This window comes from Ovis aries, chromosome 2, assembly GCF_016772045.2.
Source record: "Ovis aries strain OAR_USU_Benz2616 breed Rambouillet chromosome 2, ARS-UI_Ramb_v3.0, whole genome shotgun sequence".
NCBI classification, from domain to species: domain Eukaryota; kingdom Metazoa; phylum Chordata; class Mammalia; order Artiodactyla; family Bovidae; genus Ovis; species Ovis aries.
The window spans coordinates 52,686,668-52,699,208 of NC_056055.1; the positions used below are offsets into that span (position 1 = coordinate 52,686,668).

Sequence of the window (12,541 nt, forward strand, 5' to 3'; positions counted from 1 at the left end):
TTCCTCTGGGTGTGCAGTAGGATTATACAGGGCAGTGGGCTGTGGACAGATGGGATGCATCTCGCTTCTGGGTCAGCGCAGTGATCTGCTGGTGTGAGATGTTCTGCTGGGTTCTTCCCCAGCTGTGAGAACCAGTGATGCCCCAGAAGTTGGAGCCAGGGTCTCTGAGGATGACAACCAGGGACAGAGCCCCCTGAAAACCTGCAATGGTACAAAGGGTGAGAACTAAACCTCTGTCCTGGTAAGTCACTAAAATCATGAGGTTGTGTGTTACACAGGAAAACTCTGCTCATCTTTTTTTTCTCCTCTGTAAAATCTTTTTTTTATTTTCAGACCTTAAACTTCTGTATTGGGGTATAGCCGATAAACAATATTATGGTAGTTTCAGGTGAACAGGGAAGTGACTCAGCCATACGTATACATGTAGCCACTCACCCCCAACCCCTTCCTGTCATCCAGGCTGTCACATAACATTGAGTAGAGTTCCATGTACTGTGCAATATGTCCTTGTCGGTTATCCGTTTTTAATATAGCCAAAACTCAGCTCATCTTAATTGATGGACTAAATGAACTACAGCTGCTCTCCCAGACTGAGCCCATGTTGTAGCCCAAGCTGTCAGTAACCTGGAAGCATGGTATTTCCTAAACACAGTGTCTCATTTCTTTGGGGTCATAAGCCCATTGACTCATGGGCTGTTCCTAATTTCTGAATGAATGTGTTCTGATAAGACTCTTAAATTGCAAGGAAACCCACTGCTCTCATTTAGCTCTTCAGAGAGAAGTTCTTGCATGCAGGAGAGGGCACCCCCATGGCTGTGACCCTGTGACCTCCACATGGGCATCCTGGGCTCTGAAATGGGGTGTATCCTGGCAACAGTGCTGCGGGAACCTGCACTCATGAAAGGTTGTTGTTTTAGTCCTCCCAGCAATCACATCCTGTGTGTGCATGTGGGGAAAAGGAAAGGAGGATGATCTTAAGGTAAGAAATCTGGGATCAGGATTTTAGCAGAAGCAAAGTACTGGATCTCGGACGGCAGCTCCTGTGTGGGGCACAGCCCTTTGATTTCCGTGGCTCACAGTGCTCACGTGATTTCACAGTGGCTCGCAGGAGCGAAACACACAACAAGCCAACTGTGCTAACGGCTGTGTGAGCGTTACGGTGTCAGGGTGGTCAGTGCTGTGGAGATGCCTGAGAAGGCTGCACCGTGGAGGAGGTGTATATGAGCTGGGCCTCAGAAGACGGGTGGGAGAGAAAGGGTGCTCCAGCCTGAGGAAAGCAGGAGAAAAGGGAGGAGCAGGAGTCTGTGGGGTTCGTCCACCAGCAGGGAGTGGTCTGCTGTGGCTGGAGCAGGCCAGCACAACGGGGTGTGTAAGAGGTGAGGGCAGGCACAGGCCAGAGCCTGATGACAAAGCCCTCTGTTGTTCATGCCATTCCCACCTGGTCTCTCTGATGGAGACAAGGGTGGGGAAGAGAAAAGCAGAGTCAGGTGGTATTCCGCCTTTGATCTGCCTGAAAACTCTCCCCACACCTGTATCCAGGGTCACAATTGGAGGTTGCCAGTTCTTTCTGTCAGAGAAGGCAATGACAACCCACTCCAGTACTCTTGCCTGGAAAATCCCATGAACGGAGGAGCCTGATGGGCTGCAGTCCATGGGGTCGCTAAGAGTTGGACATGACTGAGTGACTTCACTTTCACTTTTCACTTTCATGCATTGGAGAAGGAAATGGCAACCTACTCCAGTGTTCTTGCCTGGAGAATCCCAGGGATGGAGGAGCCTGTGGGCTGCCGTCTATGGGGTTGCACAGAGTCGGACACGACTGAAGCAACTTAGCAGTAGCAGCAGTTCTTTCTGTAGCAACACACTCAATAAACACCAAGTTCTTATAATGAAATCTTGAATTAAGCTGCAGGCTTAATCCAGGCACATGAAGTCATGACCTAGGAGAGATACTTCCTTTTAACTTCTGCTTTCCTGACCTCAAGTTTTATTTTGTCTTTATATGCCAGGTTCAAAGAAAATCTAGGAGTTTCTAAAGCCCAGAGAGAGGGATATGACCAAGGTCACCAAGAGACAACGGGATGACTGTAAACACTGAGGACTGTAAACTTCGGAGGGCAGAAGGCACATCTGCCTCTACTGTGTTCCCAGCACCCAGCACATAGTAGGTACTCAATAATAATTTCCTGAATGAGTGAATGAATAAGCCATCACACTCAGGCAGTTATTTACCTTTTGGCCAAACTTCAGCAAGAGAATCCCTACCTTAAAATGTTTACATGGATTAGATTTATGGTTAATGACTGACCCAGATTAATCAACTACCCTTGTATGTTTCATAAACTCCCTTAACAATGATCTCGATTTACGCTGGAGAGGAAGAAACAGCACAGGCTCTGGGGAGAAGGGGGTCATGACAGATGCTGGAGGTCTTGTCTAGAAGGCGGGGAGACGGATCCAGCATGTGCCCCTGGTTGAAGGTGTAGTCTCTGATCTGCAGCATTGCTCGGAGACTCATCAGACCTTTCCTCTGTGAGTCTCATCTGGACTACACAGAATCCCCATTTTTCTAAAGGAAACTGAATCTCAAAGCCCAAGTGACTTGGTCAACATCACACATCTGGTTAGTGCGGAACCTGTTATGCAATGCTGGGTTTTTGAATCATGTGTGGACTATCTGTTGAGGGACTGCCCTTGGCAGCACTCACTGTGTGAGATGCTAGAAGGAAGGTGACAGAGTCTGCTCCAAGTGTGGCAGAGGGGACAGGTGTGCAGCACAGGAACAAGGACGGTGGCCAAGGGCTGTGGGAGGAAGAAGGGAGAGCTAACTTGGCAGGGCTCATGAGGCAGAGGAGAGATGAACCACGCTCTGAAGAGGAGAAGCAGCACCTCCACTGGGTAAGAGATGGGGACCTGCCTGCAGAAGGGAACTTCTTGGGCAAAGATGTAGCTCTGGGAAGACATGGTTTATTCAGAAGAGGGTGAGCCCATCAGCCCCTACAATGATAGATGCAACTGAGCAAGAGGAATGAAGGGGAGCTGGAGTAGGAAATGGCAACCTGCTCCAGCATTCTTGCCTGGAAAATCCCATGGACAGAGGAGCTTGGTGGGCTGCAGTCCACGGGGTCACAAGGAGTCGGACACAACTGAATGACAGCATGCACGAGGGGGAAAGATCCAGCACCAAGAACAGTAGGACTCTACTGCTTACGGGACACTGGCCTCACAGGCAGTGTAGCTGTGAAGGGACTGAGGGAGGGGTGATCTGATCTTCTGACAAGTTCAAGTTTACCATCAGCTCCTGTTTGTCCCTCAGACCAGGGATCACAGGGGCCACAAGACAGCTTTCCATCTAACACTTGACACTTGGCTCTCTCCTGACACTGGCATTTCCCAAGGGGCTGAGACCAGCTCAGAAGAGCCATGGAGGCTCCTGGGCAAAGACTGTGGTCTCTTCCCACCCTCCCTTTATAGAGCTGGTTAGTGACCCAGGACACCTCTGCCAGATTAGAACCTGCCCTTCCCTTCTATGTAATATTATTGTCAATATCATTTATGCTAAAAAGCTATATGGAGGCCAAGAGGAGACCAACTTGGCTTTTAGGACCAGGGTTAAATGTTGTGACCTGTGGCTCTATTGGCATATGTATATTGTTGTATATTATTTTAAAAATCAGTGCATGGTCTCTGATCTTAAGGAGGGATACAAGAATAAGGCTTGTACATCCTATGCAGTAGAAATGTTCAACCTTTATGCCCAAAGGAATGAGGTGACCATCACTCATCACCCATCTGCCTTCCCAAGTTCATCCCACTTGAGAAAGAGCAGCACTTGTCACAATTGTGGCATCTTTTTGTCCACATATTTTTCTTACTGCTATAGCCCAACATCTAAACAACACCCAGCGCAAGGCAGGCACTCAACAAATCTGCAGTGAGTGAATGAATCTGAAATCCTATGGGCATCATTCAGTCACATGAAGGCAAAACCTAGTAAACGTGCTTCCTCTTAACAGCCAAGAATCCTGTTCTATTGTCTCCACAGAGCCCTCCTGGGGAAAAGAGAAGAGCCTAGGTGATTAGAATGGACCCCATCTCCTGTAAGTTACACCAGAACTACAGAACTGAGGGGGCTGGCTTGCAGACCTGAAGTCCACTCTCTCATTGTACCAATGGTGAAACTGAGCTCCAGAGGCAGGGCTGACACACCCCAGGTAACACATCCACGTTGCTTGGCTCCCAGGCCCACTGGTGCTTTCATCCAACACCTTCATGGTGCAGATGGGAAAAGAGGGAGAATGAGATGGATGGAGAGTGAGATGAATGGGGCAAACCAGACGATCGTGACAGAGTTTGTCCTGCTGGGGCTACACAACCACCACAACCTAGAGATGGTGCTGTTTGTGCTCTGCCTGGGCATCTACTCTGTGAATGTGCTGGGGAACACCCTTCTCATTGGGCTGAACATGCTGGACCCCTGCCTGCACACCCCCATGTACTTCTTCCTCAGCAACCTCGCCCTCATGGACATCTGCGGCACATCCTCCTTCGTGCCTCTCATGCTGGTCAACTTCCTGGAAACCCAAAGCACCATCTCCTTCCCTGGCTGTGCCCTGCAGATGTACCTGACCCTGGCGCTGGGCTCCACGGAGTGTGTGCTCTTGGCCATGATGGCATGTGACCGGTACGTGGCCATCTGCCAGCCGCTTCGCTATTCAGAGCTCATGAACCGGCAGACATGCGTGTGGATGGCAGCACTGAGCTGGGGGGCAGCCTTTGCCAACTCCCTTCTCCAATCCATTCTCACCTGGAGCCTCCCCTTCTGTGGCCACAATATCATCAACCACTTCTTCTGTGAGATCTTGGCGGTGCTAAAACTAGCCTGTGGGGACATCTCTCTCAATGCACTGCTAATAATGGTGGCTTCAGCTGTCCTGACGCTGGCCCCACTGCTGCTCATCTTCCTGTCCTACGTGTTCATCCTCACTGCCATCCTGAGGGTGCCCTCTGCTGCCAGCCGGCACAAAGCCTTCTCTACCTGCTCTGCCCACCTCACAGTGGTGGTGATTTTCTATGGGACCATCTCCTTCATGTACTTCAAGCCCAAGGCCGAGGACCTCTACTTGGACAAGCTTCTTGCATTGTTCTATGGGGTCGTGACCCCCTCGCTGAACCCCATCATCTACAGCCTGAGGAATGCAGAGGTGAAAGCTGCTGCCATAGCTCTGCTGAGGGGAGATCTCCTCTCCAGGAAGATGGCCCGCTTTCCTGTTGTTCTCTAAGTCCGTCACGCGGGACAGGCTAGTTACACTGTGGTCACGACTTCAAAATTTCAGTGGCTTAAAACCACAAAGGTTTTTCTTCTTGCTTACGCTGCAGGTCCTCAGAGGTTGGTTAGGGGATCTAACTCATCTTCTTCATCCTTTGGGCCTTAGGGTGATAAAGTAGCTACCACATTACTGGTCAAAATGGCAAAAAGGAAGGGAAAAATGACAAGGCCTGGGAGGACTCTTAAAGCTTCCACTCAGAAGTGAGGTGTTACTTCCACTTCCACTGCATAGGCCAATGCAAGGCACAGGCCAGGGAGGATCACAAGGGAAGGGGATGCCCACCTACCCCATATATCTGGAAGGAGAGGAAAGACTATGGAATTCCTGAAGGGGCTGGTGAGGACCCCAAACCCCACAGTTCACCCAGGAGCTACTAGAGATTTCTAGAGCTTCCATTTCCGACCAGTTGTCCCTCACTGGCTGCTGTCAAGTTAATCATCCCAGAGAATGCTGGTAAGCAGGCATGTGGAGACTCTGGACTGGGGCATTCTAACCAGGTCAGATCCAGGCCTCACAGAGCTTTCTTTGCTCTCAGGTTCTGGGTTCGGGTTGAGCACGAGAGACTCTGGAAGAGATGGGAAGGCAGAGGCAAGGCTGCGCTGAGGTGGTGGAGCCCTCACTTGCTGTCAGTGCAGCCCCTCTGGCTCCTGCCAGGCCACCTGCAGCTGCTCTGAGGCCTGAGCGACGGGAGCTCCAATGCAGAGAGTGCCGGCTCCTCCTGCGGGTCACCAGTGTCCCTGAGTCCAAGACAGTGAGGGCCAGACACGGGTTCCAGCGTGTCCTCCTGGGCGCTAGTCTGTCCTCACCTTCCCCTTCACGCCACCCGAGAGCAGCTTCAGACCCGACACCAAGCACAGAGGCCGAGCGTGGCACTGATTCTCCTGCAGCTCCCACAAATGACAGCACTGTTCTCCACAACAAAGCCTTACATTGCTCACACTGGTCCTGCTACTTTGGCTAGATCCTGGCTGATTCACCACTCAAGAACCTATGTTTGCCCCCCATTATTGGAGCAGGAAGCCCAGATTCTTCAACTGAGTCCTCAGAACTTGAAAACCCGGCTCTGCACCCTGTCAGCCCGACACCCCATTCACCTCTGCACACAGTCGACCCCTCACTGGTATCCATACTGTGTCGCATCCTGGTTTGTTGCTCGTGCTGTTCTCTGGGGAGACCTGGGACTTTTTTCAAGCAGCTTAGACACCATCTTTCTGACATAGCCTTTCCTGGCCTTTTAAAGGGGTTCTCTTCTTTGCGTCCCACAGCACTTTGTTGGAACCTTTCCCTTGGTATCTATCCCTGTCTCCTTTGCATCCATATTTCACAACATATCATGGGGGCCTCAAGGGCAGGACTCTGTGGGGAGCTGTCTCAGCTCACACAGAGCTTTCCCAACAGAGGGTTACTGAACTGAACTGTCACTCAGAAGCCGTCACATGTCACACCTGGGGACTGGATCCTGTGCTGCTCCAGGCACTCAGGGGCTTAGTCTGAACGTGTGGACAGACACGAGTGGGGAGCAGCAGTATCTTGTGGTCATGGCCCTGCCTTCCAGGAAGTCACCAAAACAAGTCAGGATACAGCAAACAACCCCCATTTGGGGAGCCAGGAGACCAGGATTCCAGACCTGGTTCAACTGCTCTGTCCGGCAAGGTCTTCCTGCTGGCCCTTCCCCTCCCCAAAGACACCTCACATTTAAACTACCCACAGCTGAACTCATCCCTCTGCCCTCAAAGGTGTGTTACCTTCTCAGGGAACAGCACCAATACCCCAAGTCACCCAGACATAAACCAGGCAGTTATCAGAGGCGGCCTCTCACCCTCACTGCCCCACACATCTGATCCATCACCATGGCCCAGAGCGTCCACCTCACAGCTGCTCCCAGGTCAGTCCTCTCCTTCCTCTAACGCCACCATCACCTTCTCTCTCTGAGTGTGCAACAGTTGTGCCAAACTCTCTAAAATCCATCCTCTGCACTACTAAAAAAAAACAAAAAACAAAAAAAACCTGTCTGAAAAAAGAAAACAGAAAACCACACCAATCTGATCATGCTACTCATCTGATTAAACCCCTCCAATGACACCATTACCCATCTCTCCTAGGATAAAGGCCAGATCCCATCTACCTGCCCAAACTCATCACTGACTGCTCATCTCCACCCCACTCCACCCACAGACACCTTCCAGACACAGTTCCCCATGAGTATCAGTCTTTCCTGCCCCTCTGTCTCCCCCTTGCTGTTGCCTCTCATGTCCAAACACCTCTGGATCTTTAGCTAACATATATTAGACACTTATCACACACCAGGCTAGGCACTATACTAGTGTTCTGAAAGCTTTACTGGCTGGGGATCAGACAGGTGATGAAATCTCAGGGGATGTATGGGATATGCACACTTCTGACCAGAGAGGACACCCTTTCCACATCTCAGCATTATACAAAACCCTTGGGACTTGGCTGTGACCTTTGTGGAAAGAGAAAAATATCCAAAATGACAAAAGATTGTTTCTGGCACTGGGGCAAAATAGGGGTTACAGTCTTGTGATATTTCTTGCACATCTGACATTCGTACCAGCTCATCCCATCTCCTGAGCCCTCAGCTTCCCTCCGTTGGGTGTGGGCACCACAAAGGAGGTCTGTCTCACTGATTAGTATCATCTCATCAAGTATACACACACACACTCACAACTCCGTACTCCAAGCTGCTACAGCCTGACATAATAGGGCAAAAGCCTCAGGCAGCTGCTCCAGCAGCTCATGCCAGCTGGGCTGCGTCACCCATGCCCCTCTCCTCAGGGTCCATCTCTCCCTCCTCTTCCCCACACCCTTGCCTGCAGGAAAAAGAGCAGCACAGAACCGGGAAATTCTTCATTGGAGACACACCAGACTCCATCTGTATCACACCAGGGTACCGGCGCCCCCAGCGCAGCCCCGCCCTGCCTGTCCTGCACCCCCTCGCAGTGCAGCACGGCCCTGACACTGCCCCCGGGAAGGAAGCCAAGGCCAGAGAGGCTGCGCTGCTGGGAGACGGGGGACTCAGCTTCCCCAAGATGGGCTCCATCTCCTTAGGGACACGGCTGTGTCCTGTCAGGGCTGTCTCCATGTTCTCAGCGGGTTCCACACCCTGGGCAGGGCCCCTCGGTCCTGAAGGGGCTCGGTGGCCCTGCATAGGCTCCAGTCCTGAAGATGCTGGAGGTCTCCTGGCCCTCAGGAAGTTGCCAGGTCCCCAGAAGAGTTCCTTGTCCTTAAGAAAGACTCCATGTCCTCAAGAAACACAACTTGTCTCTTAGCCCTGAGAGGACTCCATGCTCCCAGGAGGAACCCCAGGAAGGGCTCTGTGCCCTGAGGAAGGGTTCCAGTTCTCCCAGGGCCGGCCCTAAGCCCCTCTCAGCTGGCACAGATGCTGCTGACAGTGGCCCCTCCCGGGCCCACAAGGCCCAGCTCCTCCTGCTCATTGATGCACAGCTGGTACCCACAGCCCCGAGCCCGAGCTCCGGAGGGGACCCGGCGGTCAGTTTTGGCACGAGGAGGCAGCAGGAAGCCCACACTGCCAGCGATGAGCATGTGCCAGATGCTGTGAATGTAGAAGTAGTTGTCTCGGGTCTCCACGAAAGCATACAGCAGGATGGCACTGCCCGCGATGAGGCTGCCCGGGCACAGGCAGAAGAGCCAGCGGCGCCACGTGGGCGGGTAGCAGTGTCGGCGGCGGACGCTGCGTACTGTCTGGGGGAGGCAGAGAAGGGAGGCTCAGGAACGACTCCGGAACCCAGGCCAGAGCCGGTCGCTCTCAGGTGTCCCCTGAGCCCTGGTGGTGACCCTCGGCGTCTGCCGAGACGAGTTCGGCCCTGTGAGCAGCACAGTGATGACAACAGGGTCTGGGCCCACCTTAAACTGGAAAGCGGATACCCAAGTCCTGCTGGGACCTCCCCTCCCCCAGCCCTCCCAGCCTTACCCAGGCTGTGGCCAAGATCCCCAGAGCAAAGAGACTCGGTCCAAGCAGGTTCCAGAGTCCATGCCGGTCAAGCTGCAGAGCCATGGACAGCAGCATCGCCCCCAGCAAGTATAGCACCTAGAGAAAGAGGTCTCCAGGGGCTGGGCCAGGGTGGTGAGGGTGCTTGGCCATGCCCCCGGGAGAGGTTGGGAAGTGAATTTCAAATAGATTTGGGCAATGGTTGTCCCCCAGGGCCCTCTCCAGACTGACCTGCTTGACCACAGGCTGTAAGCGAGCCATGGCAATGACAGTGACCCACACGGACATTAAGGAGCCTAGGAAGTCACAGAACTGCAGCACATCATAGTCCATGATGCAGAAAACCACAATGCCAGGCTGGTCACAGGCATGGTAGAACTGGAGGAAGAAAGGACAAGCATTGAGAGAACTCAGGGCAGAGGGCCAGTCTACAAAGCTGGAGAAACAGGCCATGGGGTGGAATGCTGTTGTCAGAAAAGCAGAGGGCAGAGGGTACCAACTGAGCAGAAATGGGAAATGCCTGACTCCCCACCCCTGAGAGTATGGTAAAGAGGCCCAGTCTGTGTCCTACTTTGTATGTACCTGGCAGCCCTGAACCTCGGCCTCACCTTCCTAATCTTCCTGCTTCCAGAATGTCCTGCGAGTGCACCAGGCCTGGGGAGGCCAGGACTCTCAAGCTCAGGCCAATCCTTGCCTATATCTCCTTGTGCTCACACAGGATCCCACATGTAATCCTCAGCCTGACCCAAGCTCTGGGGCTGGACTGTGACCTCTTGGCCAATCCAAACCCCAAGCCTCATTTGATAGCTCAGACTCTTGTTATGTTTCACCTTCGGATCTTGGACTAACTGGTCCTCTGCATCCTTTCCCACCCAGTAACATGGAGGCAGGAGGCAGTAATAAAAAAGGCAGTCTCTAAAGCCATGGAGAAGAGCATGGCACTTTACACCCTGGGGAAGGGACAGTGTTCACCTACCCTACACTGTGGAAACACAGCAAAGAATAGAGTACTGAGGAGTTTAAGAGGGGAGCATGCTGGGGACACAAGGAGAACTGGAATAAGCTCTCTAATATTCTCTGACTGATCTATGACTGATCCAAGTATACTAAAAGGTCAAAGAGATTGTTTAAGTTGCAGAAAACCCACAGGGGTAGAGTTAAATTAAAGCTTCAGGGTGAGGTGAACAACATGACCCACATTTCACCAGTCCTGACCAGGCCACCGTCACCTCAATGCCCACGATGCCATCAGTAAAGCCCATCACGGACTCCACCACGCAGCACAGTTTGTTAGAGGAACAAGCCAATAACTTGTGGCAGCTCACTTTATCAAAACTCCTCAACCTAGAGGAGACAGCATCTTGTCATCATATATTCTAGGCATGTATCTGTCTCTTCTACCTGCAGGGCTTCAGCCTGCTTTGTTATTCACGGAGCAGAATCCATTATCAATTGCCATCGCACCCATTCACTGCCACCTCTAACCAGGAGACACAATTTATAGTAAATAAGTTAAGCAAACTTCACTGGTATAACCATTTACTCATCACCTAGAAGCAACTAGCTGTACCAAATATTGGAATGAGCTACAGCATTCAAAAAACTAAGATCATAGCATTGGTCCCATCACTTCATGGCAAATAGATGAGGAAACAATGGAAACAGTGGCAGACTTAATTTTCTTGGGCTCTAAAATCGCTGCAGATGGTGACTGCAGCCATAAAATTAAAAGATGTTTGCTCCTTGGAGGAAAAGCTGTAACCAATCTAGACAGCATATTAAAAAGCAGGGACATTACTTTGCCGACAAAGGTCCATCTAATCAAAGCTATGGTTTTCCAGTAGTCATGTATGGATGTGAGAGTTGGACCATAAAGATAGCTGAGTCCTGAAGAATTGATGCTTTTGAACTGTGGTGCTGGAGAAGACTCTTGAGAGTCCCTTGGACAGCAGGAGATCAAACCAGTCAATCCTAAAGATCAGTCCTGAACATTCGTGGGAAGGACTGATGCTGAAGCTGAAATGCCAATATTCTGGCCACCTGATGTGAAGAGCCGACTCATTGGAAAAGACCCTGATGCTGGGAAAGACTGAAGGCAGGAGGAGAAGGGGACGACAGAGGATGAGGTGGTTTGATGCCATCACCGACTCGATGGACATGAGTTTGAGCAAGCTCCAGGAGTTGGTGATGGACAGGGAAACCTGGCATGCTGCAGTCCATGAGATCACAAAGAGTTGGACACGACTGAGTGACTGAACTGAAGGCTGGGTTATGTATGGTGGCACCTGGGAAAGACTACCTGAAAGTCTGGAATACTCTGCTATATATTTGGCACACAGTATGTGCTCAATAAATGTTAGTCATCTTATACTTTATATCATGCATATTCATGGGATAATATCCCCACACTAACAGACTTTCCCCCTATAAAATATATATATATATATATATAGTCTCACAGAAAATTGTGGACTAATTTTTGGTTAGTATTCCTTTTGCATTACCAATAAAAAGAAGTGGTAGAAATAACACAGAAAGACTGGGAGATTTAAGAAAACAAATTCAGACTACAAACTGGCTTCCATCAGTATAATCTAATTTGACATCTTCCTCAATTTTGGCCATTTGTTTACTTATAAGGTAATTTTGGGAAATTACCCTAAATTGTTCTTTCTGTGGAATTTTATATTTTCATAACATAACTCTATAGCTCATCTAACGCTCCAAATAGAGTACCCTGGCACTACAGAATTTTAAATTGAAGATGCAAATATATTCAATCTGTACGAAGACTGGAATATTTGTACTCAGGATAGACTGAAACTTACTGCTGTTCTCTTATTTTCTGCTTCTGTTTCCTCTTGGAAACATCATGGCATTTTGTCAAGGGCCACTGAGAATGATTGTGCTGATGTGAGGAATAGGAGAGGAGGTGGAACAATGAGGAGGTGGGCTTGCAGCCAGGATCTCAGTAATCAGCAAGGAAGGCTGCCGGGGCCCCAGAATGCCAGCTCTGTCTGGGTCTTACCGGATCCAATTATGAGGTTTCTAGCACTGGGAAGGACACATCGCATGAGCTGTATGAGCAAGATGTACAACCTCCATGTCTTATACATTTTCCCTGTCCTTTCTAATATGTGGCTTGGACGTAATTTCTGACCTTTTGGCTGGCTCTCCTTTAAGAGTTTAAGAACTACTAACCTGAGGTCGTTAGTATCTCCACATACTCCTGGGCTTCTGA

General features: G+C 50.7%; 2 protein-coding genes across 5 annotated transcripts in view; one reads left to right on the forward strand and one right to left on the reverse strand.

Annotated features, from left to right (window-relative positions):
* On the forward strand, window positions 1-7,693 carry LOC105611721 (olfactory receptor 13C7-like). The gene has a single exon (XM_060409262.1). The coding sequence runs from the start codon at window positions 4,173-4,175 to the stop codon at window positions 5,280-5,282; it is 1,110 nt and encodes a 369-aa protein (XP_060265245.1). The 5' UTR covers window positions 1-4,172; the 3' UTR covers window positions 5,283-7,693.
* The window catches only part of TMEM8B (transmembrane protein 8B), a 25,066-nt gene continuing 20,176 nt past the window's right edge, over window positions 7,652-12,541 (reverse strand). Inside the window, exons 11-13 of one of the 4 annotated variants that reach the window (XM_004004263.6) lie at window positions 9,532-9,678; window positions 9,283-9,399; window positions 7,652-9,053 (exon numbers count right to left, since the gene is read on the reverse strand). In XM_004004263.6, the coding sequence (XP_004004312.5) occupies window positions 8,718-9,053; window positions 9,283-9,399; window positions 9,532-9,678 (600 nt within the window). In that variant the 3' untranslated portion in view covers window positions 7,652-8,717. Of the gene's footprint in view, window positions 9,054-9,282; window positions 9,445-9,531; window positions 9,679-12,541 lie in introns of those variants that run through there. The other 3 variants (XM_012121261.5, XM_027964427.3, XM_027964428.3) reach the window with 3 other exon arrangements.

What these genes read in the sequence shown, in the direction of transcription:
- LOC105611721 (XM_060409262.1), top strand. Translation starts at nt 4,173, where the DNA reads ATGGTGAAACTGAGCTCCAGAGGCAGGGCTGACACACCCCAGGTAACA.